General features: G+C 39.0%; 1 protein-coding gene across 9 annotated transcripts in view; it reads left to right on the top strand.

Annotated features, from left to right (window-relative positions):
• PLXNB2 (plexin B2) overlaps positions 1-17,348 on the top strand; it is a 245,272-nt gene extending 227,924 nt beyond the window's left edge. For all 9 annotated transcript variants that reach the window (XM_030448200.1, XM_030448145.1, XM_030448174.1 and 6 more), the window contains 8 exons: positions 738-822; positions 7,128-7,282; positions 8,290-8,450; positions 9,033-9,180; positions 9,667-9,731; positions 10,466-10,541; positions 12,505-12,579; positions 15,459-17,348. In XM_030448200.1, the coding sequence (XP_030304060.1) occupies positions 738-822; positions 7,128-7,282; positions 8,290-8,450; positions 9,033-9,180; positions 9,667-9,731; positions 10,466-10,541; positions 12,505-12,579; positions 15,459-15,563 (870 nt within the window). In that variant the 3' untranslated portion in view covers positions 15,564-17,348. The remainder of the gene's footprint in view (positions 1-737; positions 823-7,127; positions 7,283-8,289; positions 8,451-9,032; positions 9,181-9,666; positions 9,732-10,465; positions 10,542-12,504; positions 12,580-15,458) is intronic.
• Positions 17,349-17,697: the final 349 nt, after the last annotated feature.

Here is a 17,697-nt window from a genome sequence, read left to right as displayed (position 1 = left end):
TATGTGCTACATAAAGAATAAAGAAACATCTAGCTCTGGGTCTAGGCAGTAAAAACTTGGAAGCATGAAAGGCTAGGTCTAGACATATTGTCTAAACATATTGCCTAATAATTCTTAATCTTTCCAGTGATTCCCCTTTGAACATTCATAATCTCCTTTTATTCATCTCTTTTCTCCACTTCCTACTCCTGAGATCCTTGCTTTCGTGCTAAATAGATTTTGGGTTGGTCTGGTTTGTTCAACAGCCCAGTCAGGAGAGCAGATGTTGACCTTTTTTACTGTCTGTTTTAGGTTTTTGTACTGTACACTTTTAACAAGCATTTGCAATCCACTTATCCACCATTTATGTGCTATTTCTAGCAGCAGATATTCTGATTAGGAAATACACAAGTTAGTCAGTTTTCCCCCAGAAAAGAGAAAGGTCCTGTTCTTTGTGATAAACCCCAATTTTGTACACAGGGTGCCCACACCAGATTGAGGAACACCTCAATTTCTGGAGGTGCTTCTAGCATTTTGACTAATCTCATAGGAGGTGTTGATGGGATCTCTTTATTAAAGAAGTGGGAGGGAGTTTGTTCTGAATTGCAGAGCCAGTTGCTCAAGAAGCCTTTGGAAGGCAGCATTTATCATAGGTCAATTCTCTGCCAGAGATTACAGAAATCCCAGCTCAGGTATTAAGGAAGAGGTTCAGTAGCATGCTCTTCTTTCAGGTAACAGCTGTGTTTGTATTTTCAAAGGTTCGAGATGGTGCCACACTCATCTTATCAAAAATGGGAGTTTCCCAGCAGCCAGAGGATAATCAGCAAGATGTCCCAGGGGAAAGTAAGTATCCTGTGGTTTCACTGCTTCCCAAAATGACTAGAAGTCAAAACTCTCCCAGAGAAAGTGACACTGCTGTCCTGTGCTTATCAAGCACATCTGCAGATCTGGATATTCCCCATCAGACTATATGGGGTTATTTGTGTGTGTTACCCACTGCACATTTGCAGTGGTTTACTTTGTCCTCATTATGAAAGCCTTAATAGAAAGCACTCTCAGCAGATATCTCCATGACATTTTTTTCCCTAATCCCTCTACATCTGTAGTCAAACCATATGGTTCATCTTTCCAAAGCTTCATCTCTTTTTCTCTTTGCATCTTCCTACTCTTATTCTCCAGATTTCTTCCACTTCTTGTTAGAGTAGCATTGAATGCTGTGTTTGATAGGAATGACACCAGAGACAGATGCAATTCAGAATGACAGCAGAGAGCATCTTCTCTCTCTGTGACATAATGGATCTGATGTAATTTTTTTAATTGCATTTCTTACAACTATGTTGCCTTGCAAACTCATCTCTATGTTCAAGTTTTGTGTCTTCCTCACTTTGAGTGTTGTTTCACCAGCTATGCTAGCTTGTTCTTTCCAGAGTTTGTTGGTTGGTGTTGTTCATTCCATTCATATTATCTCTTTAGATGCAGCAGTTTCCACAATTCCTTTTTCTTTTTTTGTGGTTTGCAATCCACTGCAAGTTGGTGTCAGGAATTTCCTTATGATGTTCCTTCTCTTTCACATCACTAAAGCAACTGTTGCATAATTCCTTATTACTGTCTGCTATAGTGTACTGGACTTCTCAGCACAGGAGACAACCAGTTATCTTAGAACCCACCTTTTAAAACTTTTACTTCCACGTGTTAGTATTCTGTCCAGACCAAAGCCCTTTATCACAAAACCTCTTGGGACACAGTGTCCATTAGAGTCTAAAATGTAGTCAGAATTTTATGGAAATATTTACTTGCAAATTCAGGTTCTTTGTCACGTGTTTCCTTTACATTGCAAGTATTCTGTTTCTCTGTGTTGTGTTGTTTTGTTTTATTCTTATTTTCAGTCATTTTACATTATGTAGAAGTTAGATTTATGGCATGATAATTGTTGAGATCATTCTTCCTTCTACGAGCTCATTTCTTAAGCTCTCCTGTCCAGCACTGATTGCAAAAGCCATTGCTTCACCTAATAGTTTCATTCCTTTGAACAGATTTACTGATCTTAGATTTAATAAGTTTCAAGGGCTGGGCAGTCAAACAGATTGGAAATAATATGCCAGAAATGTACATTTTTCAAGAAAATGGCTCTCACCTGATAGCTCTGATAAATCACTATTTGACAACAAAGTGCATGCTTCCATTTCATTTGTGTTGAGTGCTTTCTAGGAAGTTAGGAGAGGCAAAAGTTACTTGCTGTTTACTTTTAACTCTCTCCTCCTGGATGCTTTCTGTTGAGAGATTTTCTAGCATCCTTGAAGGGTCTTCTAATGGATATGGCTCCACTTTAAGTGCAACCCTCTCACCCTTTTACTACAGGGCCTGCTATAGTGGCTACTCTGTCACAATTGGTGCCAACCCAGAGTGTTAAAAAGCCATTTAGTTTAATGTCAAGGGCAGTGAAGTGAAGCCAGGCAAGGAGCTGATTCCTTTTTCAGTTTGGTTGTACCAATTTCTGAGATAACTGCCAAGGTGGCAGTCACCTGCACTATAAAGAAGTGGAGTGGACTATAAGTGGAGCCTGGTGGTGTCCTTAGCTTGCTTTACTTTCTTAAAACAGAGTGGTGTTTAGTCTCTTGTTCTGGGCTCCCAGTCTTCATCCTTCCCACCTCACTACCCTTGTAACAGGCAGCAGAGGACCAGACCATGTAGTTTTCTTCTTGTGTTGGGTTTTTTGGGGTTTTTTTTCTTTCCTCCTTCTCCACAATTACATGTTTGGCTATGATTCAGTATGATGAAGTTCTTTGAACATACATGATCTATGCCCCAAGATGATCTCCTTAGTTATACATGTGGCATGCTAAATTGTAAAGAGAAAGCAGATTTCTGGGTACAGGACTGCCACACAAAAGCTCTCCAAATGAGAGAAAAATATTCAGAGAGAATGCAGATCCCAAAGTATGGAGTGAACACAATTTCCATTGTGTTTCTTCTCCACACCCTGTCTTGCACAGTGGTAGTGTACAGATTTGGGAAGGCAGCATTTCATGCCAGACTAGCCCATTTTCTTTAGTGCCAAAAGGTTTTCAGGGCTATCCGGTGCCAGCTGGTTCTTTTGAATCTATAAAAAGTTACAAAGGTTGTGCAAAGCAAGACCCCACTGTGACTGTAATTTGTGAGATGCTATGTGTATGAAAGTGAGAGAGGATCAGAGGCCTCCCCTCCCACACATCCACACTTGAACAGCACAGGGTCTGCAGGGCTGGAATAAATAGAAATCCTCTCCCAGCCCTCTGAATGAGACTTGGTACAAAGTGGTTTTCTTTTTATCCAGTCTCTCATTAACTTGCACCTTTTGCATTGAGAAGTGTCAGCTGAAGCCATTGACTGTCTGCCAAAGTACTAGGCTTTGCACAGGACCAAAATGTGAAACCATGTTCAGAGATGTTGCTCTAAAACCTGGCATTGCTTCCATGCTGCTTTTGATTCACAGCTTCTAACAGGAAGACACTGCAAGCCGGAGGTTTTGACAAATTAAATGCAGCATCTTTTGCTTCTGGAGATAATAAATGTAGTTATTTATTTGTATCAAGGTGGAGAATGGCTTCAGTGATTTCATGCTAGTATTTCTGAACTGATCTATAAGCCAAAACAACATGCTCTGTTATTCTGGGTTTTTCTCTGGTTTTGTTTTTGTGGTTTGGGTTTTGTTTTGTGTTTTTTCCTTCTTCAATTCTGAATTAAAATGGCCAGAGGGTTGAAGATCAAAGATGTGAGAGATGTGATTAGCAGATCTGTGTAGAGCAGCCCTTCCTTCACCTTCGTGGAGCTGTGTATTCACAGGGAGAAGGAGACGACCAGAAGCAAGCTGCAGGCTACGTAGGGGGAAAGAGGCTGTGTTGCCTGGTACCATCTCACTTGCCTCCATCATGTTTACATCATGGTTCATACCACTGTAATTAGTCAGAGCAGTCAATATTTGGCACTAACTTCCCAGCCTTATTTTATGTTGACCAAAGAATGCCCAAGGGTCAAGATAAAGAGTCTGAGGGGCATTCAGTTTAGTGGATGCAGTCTTCTCCCTGCTTATGGCTGGTGCATAATGTGGCTACTGCAATAAAAAAGGAGGTGTTTTCCCCTATCTTTTATTTTCTTCACCTCCTGCTTTGCCATTGGGGAAAAGATTATCTCACAGAAATGTTGTTTTCTCTTAGCAACCGCACTGCTAATAAGTTTTTTCCCCATGTTCTGAATTTCTCTTCTTCTTTCTTCCTGCTATTTTTAGGAATGAAGTAGGATCTTTGTATTGCAAAAGTTCATTGGGTTGAGATGTAGTCTCTTAATCCCTACTTTCCTGTTAAATAACTACTGCTTCACTAGTAGCCAATTCTGTTGTTGCTAAACAACCACAGGCCAAATTAAGCTGCACATGAGGGCCAGTAATCTCAGTGGAAACCCCTTTGGGTGTTTCTCTTCACTCCAGAATTAAACTGGGCTGTATACCATCACGAGGGCAAAAAGAGGATAAATTCCTTCAAATAAAAGGAGGAAACAGAATTGTACCAAGTGACTGACGTAAGGCTGGAAAATAGTTTCGGCTCTAACCATGTGATTTGATCTATTATTTACAAAAGTAAAAAACAGGCATTGCAAAAGAAATTCCAGACATCAGGCCCACCAGCAGTTCTTACTGTAGGGGCAGATGAGTGCTGTGAATGGTATCGATTGCGAAACTGCAGCTGCTTCAAAATAAAGTGATAGCTTTTATTTCTTTCTTGCTTCTTTCACATGAGCTTCCAAATCACATTAAGGACTCTCAAAGGACAACATGATTTATTCTAAAATTTTAATTTTTTTTTCCATACTGGGTTAAAAAGAAGGCCCCAAAAGACCACATAGCTAATGCTTTTCATGAGGATATAAAGTAGATTCAAGCAGAAGTGTTGGTCTGGCCAGATTACATGTAAATGTTATTTTCCCCTGTGATATAAAATATTGAACATACATGCAAGCTGGTAAATTTAGTGTAGCTGTTGAGGAATTTAGCTAATAAGTTACTATGGCAAAAAATTTGGAAGGACAAAATTTATCCAATTAGAAACTGATATTTTCTGCTGTAACTGGGATTTGGTGCCATTAGGTACATATATTAAAGCATAAAACTTAGCAATAAAGCAAAATAATTTGTGCAATGGGGCTGAATCACAGTCTTTGTGGGAAAAATAACTTTCACATTTTAAAGACATCAATGATTTTAAATGCACTGATTTAGTAACTTCCACTGGAAATGGGCCATTTATTTTAGTGACTATGCCAAGTAGATATAAACATTCAGAAATTAAAGGAAGAACAAGCAAACCCAGGAGGTTTGAAACTAAGGTTGTGACACAGAATCTTTTCTTCAAGAGATATTAATTGCATTAAAACAATTGTATCATCTCCTTAAGGTTCTTAAGCACAGAGTTTGTCTGAACATTCATGTTGATGCTGAAATGAAAGACTCCTTTTTTTCCATTGTGTGATCATTCAACTAAACTGAGGGACCAGATGCATGACCAAGTCATGGATACAGCATAGCAAGGCACTGTAACCAGATGAGCTATTATAAGCTATTACAATCATCCAGAAGCTTAGTCTTGGTTTTGATATATGGTAACGGACTTGGTGTGCAGCTCTTTCTCTGGTTTAAGCTATGATTACTGGCATTAAAAAAAAAAAATCTTAGTATAATGGATTATGAGTTTGCTGGAGTCATTACATTGGTCTGGTGTAGTTCATAGCCTGTCAGCAAGAGAATATGTGTTTATTCCATTCAGATACAAATTCAAATGGTGTTGGGCTGGTGCTGATAAGGGTAGATCTGCACTGAGGTACCACATGTTCATAGAATCACAGAATGGTTTGGGTTGGAAGGGACCTTAAAGATCATCCAGGCACCTCCCACTAGATCAGGGTGCTCAAGGCGCCATCCAACCTGGCCTTGAACACTGGCAGGGAGAGCAAATACACTGAATTCAGCAGATAAAAATGTACATTGTAAAGATGATGCCTAGAAAAAAAGGTTGAGAACATAAATTCTTAAATTGCCACTGCCACAGCGTGCTGCAGTGGCAAAGAAAGCCAATATGATGCTGGGTTGCATCAATAAGGGTATCACCAGCCAAAGATAAAGAAGTCATCATCGCACTCTAGTCAGCACTTGTCAGGCCACACCTGGAATACTGTGTCCAGTTCTGATCTCTGCTATACAAAAAAGATCCGAAGAGGCTGGAGAGGGTCCAGGGAAGTGCCACAAAGGTGATCAGAGGACTGGGAAGGCAAGGGACTGTATGAGGCAAGGCTGAGATAAGTGGGTTTGTCCAGCCTGGAGAAAAGAAGGCTTAGGGGAGACCTTATCACCACATTTCAGTACTTAAAGAATAGACATAGAGAAAATGGAGACTCCCTTTTTATAAGGAGTCACATGGAAAAGATGACAGGCAATGGGTGCACATTACTGCTGGGGATATCCCGACTGGACATCAGAAGAAAAGTTTTCACGATGAGAACCGTCAGACTTTGGAATAATCTCTCCTGGAAAGTGGAGGATTCCCCAACACTGGGCACTTCTAAAACTCATCTTGATAAGGTGCTGTTTCTAGTTAGAAAGGTTGGACCAGATAATCCTTGAGGTCCCTTCCAACCTGGCAAGCTGTGATTCTATAAAATTCACCAGAGCTGCTACAACAATATCTTGCCTTGTACCCAGAGGAGGCTATGACTGCCATTTCTGTAGCTGGGTCAGACCTAGCTGAATCTCTGTAACTTGATAATGTCTCCAATAATTCACAAAGTGATAGAGTAGTCATTGTGTGGCCCTCAAAAAAATATGCATACTGTGCTTATGTGACTGAACAGGACTCTCTTTATTGTGTGTTTCCTTCCTCTCCCTTTGAGCTTGACAAAAGCAAGCCACAATCTTCAGTTTATGTGTAATGGAACATTTAGTACTTGAGTTGTGTGTGTTGGACAGGAACAGAATAATCTAGATCCTCTTGACAGGAGAAAAGGTAAGTTAAGGATAGAGAAGGACGTATCTGTACTTAGGTATATGAGTATCTTTGTGGCTTTGGGTTTTTGTGATTTGGGTGCAGATCATTTTTTGTAACTATTGCAATTACTGTTTCTAGGGCATGCACTCCTGGAAGATGAAAATAAGGTCTGGCACCTGGTCCGGCCAGTAGATGAAATAGATGAAGGTAAATCAAAGAGGGGCAGCGTGAAAGAAAAAGAGAGGACCAAAGCTATTACAGAAATTTACCTGACCAGACTTCTCTCTGTGAAGGTAGGACTCAGTTATGCCATGATTACACCTTTATTCTGTAGATTTTGAGGTACAACTCAAGAAAATGCAAACTATTAGTCATAACTTGGGCTGCAGTTTTGATTATGTGTCATGTACATACAAGCTGGTGTTCAGGGCTTTGAGTTGCTAATATACCCTGAGGAACCTTACTGGGAAAGAGATAAAGTGTAACTCCCAATGAAAACTGAGAACCATGTTTATGTGTTTGTTAAGTAAGGATTTTTCTTGGAAGAGAAAGATGGATTTCTCCTATCTGCCACCTGTTTAGGTAATACTTTGTTGACTTTTCTTGCGAACCAAATGTTATATAAACTGCTAAAGCATCTTATATTTCCCTGGTTTTGTTTGTGACCCATGCTGTGGTCTACTCTAGAAAACTAATAAAAATATTTTAAAATATTAACACTTTTAAAAAAATAATTCTTTGAGAGTATTTTGATAGAACTGGGCCAGACTACTCTCTTCTCACTGATGAGACCCAAGTGCTCGCCATTCAACAAAAAGTCAAATTCAGACTGGTACTTTCTCCTCTCGATCTCCTAAAAATTGCACAGTTCTGTGGAGTCAGAGAAATGTGAGGTGGGAAGCTGCAAAACCATTAAAAATGTCCTAACAATTACTTTATGTGCACAATGACCGTGAGGTGTAAATGTATTGTATACTTAGCAACCAGTTTCTGCTGCTTCTGTCAAACAGAAATCACACCTGTCTGTGCAAACCATACAATAGTTGGTGAAGTCATGACCTTCTAGGCCAGAGCTTCAAGTTTTTCTCTAGGAGGTCTTTACTGTGTTGCCAATTTGCAAGGTTGCTGCAATAGATGTTGCTTGGCTTTTGTCACCCAGTACCCTTACACTCAAGATGAAGGCCATCAGTGCAAAACTGAATAATGGGCTGTTATGTCAATAGGAATAAAAGACTCTAAAATGGCACCAAGTTTAGCCTATAACACAAATGTAACAGAATTTTTTAAAATTTGCTTCTAGGGAACACTTCAGCAGTTTGTAGATAACTTCTTTCATAGTGTGCTCAACTCAAACCATGTGGTTCCACCAGCTGTGAAGTACTTCTTTGATTTTCTTGATGAGCAAGCAGAAAAACATGACATCAAGGATGAAGATACCATTCACATCTGGAAAACAAACAGGTGCAGTATGAACAAAGTAATAATTGTATTGAAGAGAAATGAGAGTGTAATTCCCAGATAGGTACTGGCACCCTTACCACCACTCAAAGTAAACTTCATTTGTAATCATTTGAATTGAGATAATATGGTTATATGGTAAAAATTATTCCCTGTAAGCCTAGTAGCTACAAAAATGAAACCACCCTATCTATGGGGTCATCATTGGCAGGTTTTAGCACTTTACTTTTAGTTTTTCCTTGGAGACAAGGAAAGCAAAAGGCAAATGGGACAAGATTTACCTGTCAAAGCACAAAGTCTAATAAAATAATACTCAAGTAATTTCTCTAACCACAAAGACATCTTCTCTTGCTGTTTGAGGCACTCAGAATTCTTCTCATACGAGTTTTTCAGTGAGAGATGTAAAGGCTTGGTGTTCAGATGTGAAAACCAGGCAACAAATAGCTTGTATAAATGTTGAGATTTAAAATTGAGGTTTGTTGTTGTGAGGAGATAAAAATGCAAAACCTGTACTTAATTTCACCTGATTTGTTTGTTGTAAAACATTTACTGTGTTAAAAGGATTATCTTTTTTGTTGCTTGCAGCCTGCCTCTTAGGTTCTGGGTAAACATACTGAAAAATCCCCATTTCATCTTCGATGTTCATGTTCATGAAGTAGTGGATGCTTCCTTGTCAGTCATTGCACAGACTTTCATGGATGCTTGCACAAGAACAGAGCACAAATTAAGCAGAGTAAGTGATTTGCATTCTACAACCTGACTGCAGTCATGCCTGACAAATCAAAGGGCATCCTCACAGACAACACCCATTCTCTGAGGAGATACAGCCTTGATAGTTTCTTTTCAGTTTTATAATGAAGTTAGAATCTCACCACTTAATGGGTTGGTGAACATGTCAGTGTTCCTGTGTAGTCTGCCAACAGATACTTATAAAGGAGAAAAGCGTGATTGCTTTTATAAAAAACATGTTTAAGAACAGATTATTTCTGCCCACCAGTAATTTAATATCATCTTGCATTGATACATTTTTAAGACTCAATAGCAATGCTGTGTGTAAATGTCATCCTTTTAGGACCACCATTGTTAATAACCATCCAGATATTAATTTCTTTAAAGCTCAAGTGCATGTGAATGTAGAGGTTTTGTCTTAAGTTCTTTACTTTGCTTCCTAGAGATGGTAATAAATCAAACAAGTTTCTCTCTATTATAAATTTTTCAGGATTCTCCAAGTAATAAATTACTTTACGCAAAAGAAATCTCTAACTACAAGAAAATGGTGGAAGAGTAAGTACAGACTTTTCATGCTTATTCAGAGTTGTTAGGGCTTTAAGCCTGTGTAAGAGGAAAAGCAAATGCTGAGGTAGTCAGCTGTCAAATGCTAAAAATTTTACACCTGAATGTTAAAATGTTCCCTTGGTGGTGGCTTTGACAGGGCTGAAATGGAGCACTGTTATGACCCAGTGCATGTTCATGTCTGTGCAGACAGATGGATAGATTTATTCAGGAGAAAATAGGATGCTGTTTTCTGCATTGCTGGTTGTTACCCATACGATCTGTCCAACTAACGCTGCACTTCCATAGCTCAGCAGAGCTCAAATCCTGAAAACATTTTCACAAATCCTTTGTTTGCCTATTCCATCTCTGACTTAATTCATTTACTTAAATGGCAATTCCGTGAATACTGCAGAAGGTCTGCCACAGGACAAAACTCTTGCTAGCTGATGACTTCAAAAGTTTGAAGCCCTAAAATAAACATCAGCTTCAATAATAAATAGATTTCTTTCCTGTGGTTTAGCCCTGTGCAATCAGGTGGGATTTTCCTCTGTTGCAAATGTATCAAGCACTAATTATTGTTGTTGGGAGGCAGGATTACTAATGGAGTCATTGGTCTGTTGTGGGATAACATCTCCTGCACTATTAGGAAGGATGTTTAAAATAACTGCAGTATCAAAATGCAAAATTACCAGAAAACCAGAGTGATTTTCACCTAATTGAAGGTTTGGTTTCATTTATTGCAGTTACTACAAAGGTATTCGTCAGATGGTGCCAGTTAGTGACCAAGACATGAACACCCATCTAGCAGAGATTTCCAGGGTAAGAATAAACTCTGTTTTCTTGTCCTGAAATTGGAGCCAAGTATAGCAGTGTTTGTCTTCTCTCTCTAAGTGGGTTTTTCATACGTGCAAACATCAAATGAGTTATCTCATACATCTCTGAAATGTAGTGCTTAGTGTAGTGAGGCCTTTTAGCCTTTTGAAATGTTGATTATTGAATGGAACCAAGAAAGGTTATCATCACTAATCTATCTGAGTGATGTAGATGCCAGAATAAAGTGTTAAGATTTTTTTCACATCCATTGTGGAAACATTAAAGCACTCTTAAATGGTGTGTTCTCTCCAGAGCATAGAAAAGGATTTTTAACATTGCACACACTGATAACCAGTGACTGAATTCAGACTGCTACCATAGCAAAAATTAGATTCTAGAAATGAAAAGGGAAACATGTACATTCAGTACAGCCTATTTTTGAGCTGTCTCTATGAAGGCAGTATTTCTGCTTTATGCTACATGCCGGAAGTTTACCATGTGGTCATTCAGTGACACTTTTTGCATTAGAGGTTATTGGGGGTTACCTCTTATGGAGAAGAGCTAACCAGGGCAAGGGCTTGCTAGATGGGGACTCTGGTTGGAGAATGCTGGAGCAAAGAAGCTACAAAATCAGCTTCAGTCTTGAAAGAGCCTGTGTGCTCTGAGGCTCAGCTTAGCTGAGCAGGATCATGCCTTCGGAGCACTCCATTTAGCTTGGAGAACCAGGAGAGACCCTCATCAAATCTTAAAAGATGTTCAGCCTGAGCAAAGAGACAGTGTACTTACTGGCTGGTTTGCTCATTTGCTTAATTTAGTTGAAGAGTTCTAGCATAAGGAAGATGTTTGGGGAATTTTTTGTGGTTTGTTTATTTCAGTGCCCTTAGGACTTAACATTTTGCAGATCAACATCCTCATGAGAGCATTTCTATTTCCAGTCATTCACTATAAAGCTCATCTGCAATGACATTTCATTTTCCAGTTCACTTTCTTTATTACACAAATTGAGATGTATATAAAATTAAAACATTTGGTGATTAAAAGTAAATTCATTAGAATATTTTACCATGAGCAGAATATGTTGATCTTTTATATTTACATTATTATATTTACACTTTAAAGTATAATAAAAGTTAGTATGAAAGGAGTGATTGAACACTGCAAATTTTGACCAGCTCTAGAAGTGACTTTTATAGAGCAAGGAAAGATGGATGTTTTCTCTCCTGCTTTATATCTTGGGTAATCACTTATGTCAGTAGCAGTATTTTGCAGTTCTTCATTTTCTTAACTAACTTAAAGGACTAAAGGCATGGCTAGAGACATGAATCATATCCATTTGAATGAAAAACATCTGTTTAGCCAGGTAGAGCACATTCACTATATAAGTTAAATGTCATGGGTGCAGGAGGGAGGGGGGTAATGAGAGGCTTATTTTATGCTCCATTTAAAGCCCTTTTTCTCTCTATCGTGCTCTCCCCTCCCCACCTTCATGATTCACAAGGCTTTTTCTAGTTGTGCTCATGATCTTGATGAGTTGAACTTTTGCTGTAGTGAGGTGTGCAGAATTTTAAAGAGTTAAAAAGGGGTGGAGAAAGGATGCCAAAAAGACATGACAGTGCCACAGAATCAATGTGTAATATGTAAATGCATTAGTCATTCATATCCATGTTGTTAACAGATGTTTGAGCTGCAGTCTGTGGCCTGACGTTCAGAGTTCAAAATATTTTCCACCTCCAGTGTCAGAGTCTCAGAGAGGCTGGAAAAACACTAACAGGAAAGTCTGGATTGAAAACTCACCAAACAAATTTTTCTCACCCCCTTTTTCTGCCATGTCATGTAACAAAAGGAACAGGATGCAGAGCTTGCATTTGGAAATCTTGTATATTGAATATATATACACTCATGCATATGCACAACTTTCAGCTGTGATCATATTTTGACATGTTTGCTGCTCACTTGTATTGTTTACCAGGCACATACTGATTCCTTAAATACACTTGTGGCTCTACACCAACTCTACCAGTACACTAACAAATACTACGATGCGGTAAGTTGTGCCTTTTGTTTTCATTTTTAATAATATCAACAGCAAAAAGTTATAAAGAGTAACATCAGTCTTAAGGAACTCCTTTTGGAATTCCCTGGATAATCATGTAAACAGTACTAAACAGAAAGTTCTGACTTTGCAGTCATACACCTTGCTCAACAATGACACTTGTCAAAGGTGTGTTCCTATAAATTAATTTCATTACATGGTGTATGGCTTTGGTAGTGATAGATTAATGAGAGCTGAAAGAGAAATTGATTTTAAAATAATTTCTCTTCAGTTATAACATCCTAATTCCTAAGAATTAGGATATAAGAATATTACTGAGCAAAAAGTAGTTGTCAGAGCTATATCAGGTTTCAAACCAGTGAGTTTTTTATTAGTAGCTATCCATTCAACTTATTTTGCTTTTAGGAATGGGGTGTGCCTTTTTTATTTAGTTAAGATGCACTTAAACTTCCTTGCATGCTGCCATCTGTGTTTTGCCATGCTAAATGAAATGCTGGCCCAAGGTAAACCAAAGTAGAGTAATCTGAATGCAGACTGATTCAAAAGGAGCCTCACAGTTTCAGTCCAAAATGTTTCTTAGGTTCTTCACACCCTGTGGATAGGGGAACAAAGAATATCCAGTGTAGCTGGGCTGCAGCTATGGCCCTCCAAACTTAATCTGAAAACAAAAAGAAAGAAGGAAACTTTTATTTAAAGGTTTCCATGGAAATGAATGCCTCCAGAAAACTATCAGAATGAAATCAAAGCAAGTAAGAACAGATGCTGAATCAAAAAGTAGTACAGCACATGTGAGCTTCCTTCAGTTTGTCTTGCACATCAGCACAGTTCATGTTTTCACTTACATTTAGCACTAAAAACAGTGAGTCTCATGCTCAGCTTTGCTGCAGCTGCTTTGGGCAGGAGCAGACAGCCTGTGGCAGTTTTAAAACAGATAGAAGCAGGGAAAATCAAATCACTCTTGAGAGGTCTTGCAACAAGGGTCAGCAGGGGAAACAGCCAGCTAGATGGTCTTGGTTTCCTCTCCCCTCATCCCCAGCACCAACCAAGCAGCCTCTGAGTGCCTTCCAGAACCAATATCCATGGTCTGACCTCTTACAGACGCACTCAGGAACCCTGGACGACAGATGAACCATTCCACACCCCAATGTCCCTTGCTTCCACTCGTGGTTTCATGTTTGGTGGCAGGCACAGGTGTAGCCTCCTTTGTTGTCACCAATCTGTGGGACTTCACCAGTGGCAGCCCAGCAAACCCCAGTGCGTAGCTGCAGCTCTTCCTTTCACGTACATCACTGTATAATAACAAGGTGCATCTGATGAAAAGGCTGCTAATTCAGAGTTATGGGGATAATCTGTCAAGAATCGTTCAGTAAAATTAATCAAGCTTATTTATTTTCCATGAAAATGTTTTAATTTGCATGAACTGGAACATTTTGCAGCTGCCTTTGTCATTACTGACACAGTGGTTCCCAGCATGCGCTGTACCTTCTGCAGCTCGGCAGGGCCTGACAGTGACTAAGTGGGTACATTCTAATTGTCCACATTTATATGAAGGATAAATTCACCAGCAGAGATAATCATGAATTATTTAGTCTAGAGTTGAGGAGTTACAGCTAGATGTAATTGTTTCAATTAAGGGAACAATATAAAATTAAATTAGGCCCAATTTAAATACTGTAATAAGCGTTTATTAACTCTATCTTGTAAAAATGTTTTCATGCTTTAAAACAAATTCATTAAAATAATTATTTCTAAGCAAATGTGCGCCAGTGTTTGAAATTTGAATGCTATACCAGCCCTTCAAAGTGAAATTATTGGCTAGATTGGTACTGACTGCATTAATCTCCATTGTCAATGGTGTGCAAGAAGTAGTGAGAACCACAGGTAGTGACAGGCAAATGCTGTTTCTTCAGTTCTTGTACTTTCAATTTCTATAATATTTAAACTGAGCTAAAGGTTTCTGCTTGATTACAGTGTCTGACATTTACTAATAAAGCCAGTTCTGGAAAATGAGCCATTTTGCCATGTTACACATTCTTCTAATAGAAAAATTTAATAGTTGGTGGAAGAGTTTCCCTAAAAGGATATGAGAAATGAAAACCTTTTGAAGTCTTTGAAATTCGATCTTGAGAAGCCCTAAAAAACTCTATTTGAAGAAAAAAGCCTGATCATAATAGACCTTTTATAGCTCTTGTTTTCAAATCCCTTGTGCCTTAGCAGTCATACCTTCCTATATGTGTTCTGTAGAGCAGAGGCTGCCCCAGGTTGCTGGGGGCTCCTCTGATGAGCTCTTTGCTTCCTGAGCATCATGGTTCTGGTCCAGAGCCTAGGCAGTTCTTGGTGAGCCAAAGGGAAGCTGCTGGCCCGACCATGTCCCTTCATCCTGCTGCCTATAGACACAAGAGACCTTGTGTGGCCCTACCTTATGCCTGGGTGGTACATGGACCACCCAGGAGCTTCTCATAAACAAAGCTTATGGAGATGGGGCTTAATTACTGCTGGTAAAAGACCCTTAAGCCTGTAAGGTGCACTGTAAGTAAAAGCAGTGTTTCTTAAATAGCTGCGAAGTAATTTTTTACCCTGTCTGTTCCATCTTGGAATGTAATATTTCACAAGATAAAGCACTACCCATTAACTTGCTTGGATCCCTGCATAATAGGAAACACTACAGCAATTCCCAAAAGAGAATAATTTTTATTGCCTTTGTGCAAAAACAGAACATGGGGCCTACTAGATGGACTTCAGATTTGGTACATACAGAGTGTATGCAAAAGACTCAATACAACCAAAGGAATCTCAAACACTTAATCCGGGAACTATGTTGTATATTTTCACTGCAATGATTCTAAACATTCTGTGTTTATTTCTTCCAGATTATAAATGCACTTGAAGAGGATCCAGCTGCACAAAAAATGCAGCTTGCCTTCCGTTTACAGCAAATAGCAGCTGCGTTAGAGAATAAAGTGACTGACCTTTGACTCAAAAGCCGCAATAAAGAAATCTGATCTGAAGATGTTCAAATTCATTCTTCCTGTTAAGGAAATAGTGTTCTATTTTTTAATGTATAATTACAACTTTAAATGAAAGATTTCATGTTTTTTTGATAGCAGAGGTGTAATGTAAAAAATTTTTACTGTAAATTATGCTTCTAATTAAAAGCTGTGTTGTGTGTAAATGAATCTTCTGTGGGAAAGAGTCCTTTGGCTGGGAGCAGGGTGGGGGTGGAAGAAGGAAAGCCTATAGTTTGTTTAATTTAGTAGAATCTGAGACATCAGCATTTAGGATTCATTATGCAAGTAAATTCAATACTATAGCATCCTTTCTACATTAAGCAATATTTCTACTAGGAAAACAATAGCATACTCAGAGACACATGCAATATCCCCTTTTATTTTGATAACTGGAAATTAACTTCCATATAGCTCTAAAACTTAGTCTGTACTCATAAGAAACATAGTGAATGACATGTCTGATTTCTCTGCAAGATCTGAGAGTAGGAGTTGCTACCACACACGGTTCTTAATTTAATTATTTATGTCCATGGTGATGCACAGAATTGCACCCACCACAGCTGGCTGCAACAGAAATAAGAGTAATGTCAGTGTAGAAGAATTCTACAGATAAAGTCTCATTGGGTTCAGAAATCACTGCAAAGAAGGAATTAGTCCTTAAAACTTTACAACTCTTTTGTTATTATTGTGAGTTTTACGATATATGCTAATGTGCCTTACTTGTACTAATTCTGTGAATCTGATGAATGGTTTTGTAAAAAGAAGCAGATCAGAAAAAGAAATATTTATGTGCTATTGAATGATTTTTGTGTGAAAAACATGACCAGCAGAATGCTTGTAATTAGCTGCTTGCCAAGAGTGTGCTGTTTAACATTATTTGATTATGTATAATATCTTATTTTAGAATGGTTCTGATGATTTTTTATTTGAATCTTGGAACTGTCCTAGAGATACCATCACTTGTTTTTATTGTATTTGTGATGTAAAATACTAGTATTATATTGGAAAAATCATATACCTGTCTATTGAAAACCACTCAGCCAGTTTTGAGCCTTGGAATGCTGCATTCGATTGAATACACACCATAACCCATAGCATAGAAAATCGAAGTAACTTGTCAGAAAGTGTGTGTTTACAATATAGGTAAGCTCCTATAAATAAATTAAAAAAAAAAAAGTTAGGTACGTCTTCTTAAATTGCTATATTGCACATCAGAGAACTTTATTCCTCTTTGTCTCACAACTTTTTGGCAGTAAAGTAGCATTTTAATGAGGCGCTGCCATCTGTACTCCTTCCTTCATTGTCCTGCCGAGCTCCGGGGCTCTGCGGCCTCTCTGCAAGCTCCGCAGCGTCTGCTGCCACTCCCCCTGCCCGGGAGGCTGCCGTACAGTGACTTCTACTGTTTGATGATGGATTTCCAGCCCCCCACCCTTTTTGAAAATCTCCTGGCATTTGTCAGTGGGCCTTTCCTTCAGTTTCTGAAAATCCAAAACCTCACCAGAACAGGTTTCCTGCCCAGTAGGCTGGGAGGGGCTTTTTTGGTTTGCTTTGTACTCCTTGCATTTCTGTAAAATCATTCCTGAACCTGCCTGGGCTGTAAGTTATTTTACACTGTTTAGGACTGAGGTACATAAAGGTGCTTCGCCAGCTACTCCTTCATCAAGAGGCATCCTAATTTCATGGCTAATCTGTTTTTTTGTCATTTGTAAATCCTGTTAATTGTAAATCAAATACAATGTTGGTTTTTTTCCACCAAGTGTCACAGGGTCTTTACTGAAACTGGAGGGTGGGTGTTGAAAGAGGTTTGCAAAGCTTCCTCCAGGGGTGGTGGAGCAGCAGCGTCCATCAGTCTGCGGTTGGTAATGGAGGAGCACAGCACATCCTGCAGATGGGATGCCTGACATCCTGCCCTTTTTATGGGCATTTGCTCTGAAAAATGAGAGTACTCTTGAGAAGAGAGGATGTAGTGCAACGTTCCATAGTGTGGCCTGCTTGCCTGATGGAAATCTGTCTTGGGACCTAAAAGCCAATTAAAATACAGGCTCAGCAGCATCTCTGGAGAGATCAGAAAGCCCTGCTTGAGCAAGTCAGCTTTCAGAGG

The sequence above is a fragment of the Calypte anna genome, chromosome 1 (assembly GCF_003957555.1).
Source record: "Calypte anna isolate BGI_N300 chromosome 1, bCalAnn1_v1.p, whole genome shotgun sequence".
Taxonomy (NCBI): Eukaryota; Metazoa; Chordata; class Aves; order Apodiformes; family Trochilidae; genus Calypte; species Calypte anna.
Note: the sequence above shows the minus strand (reverse complement) of the source record. Positions and strands in the feature narration are given on the sequence as shown.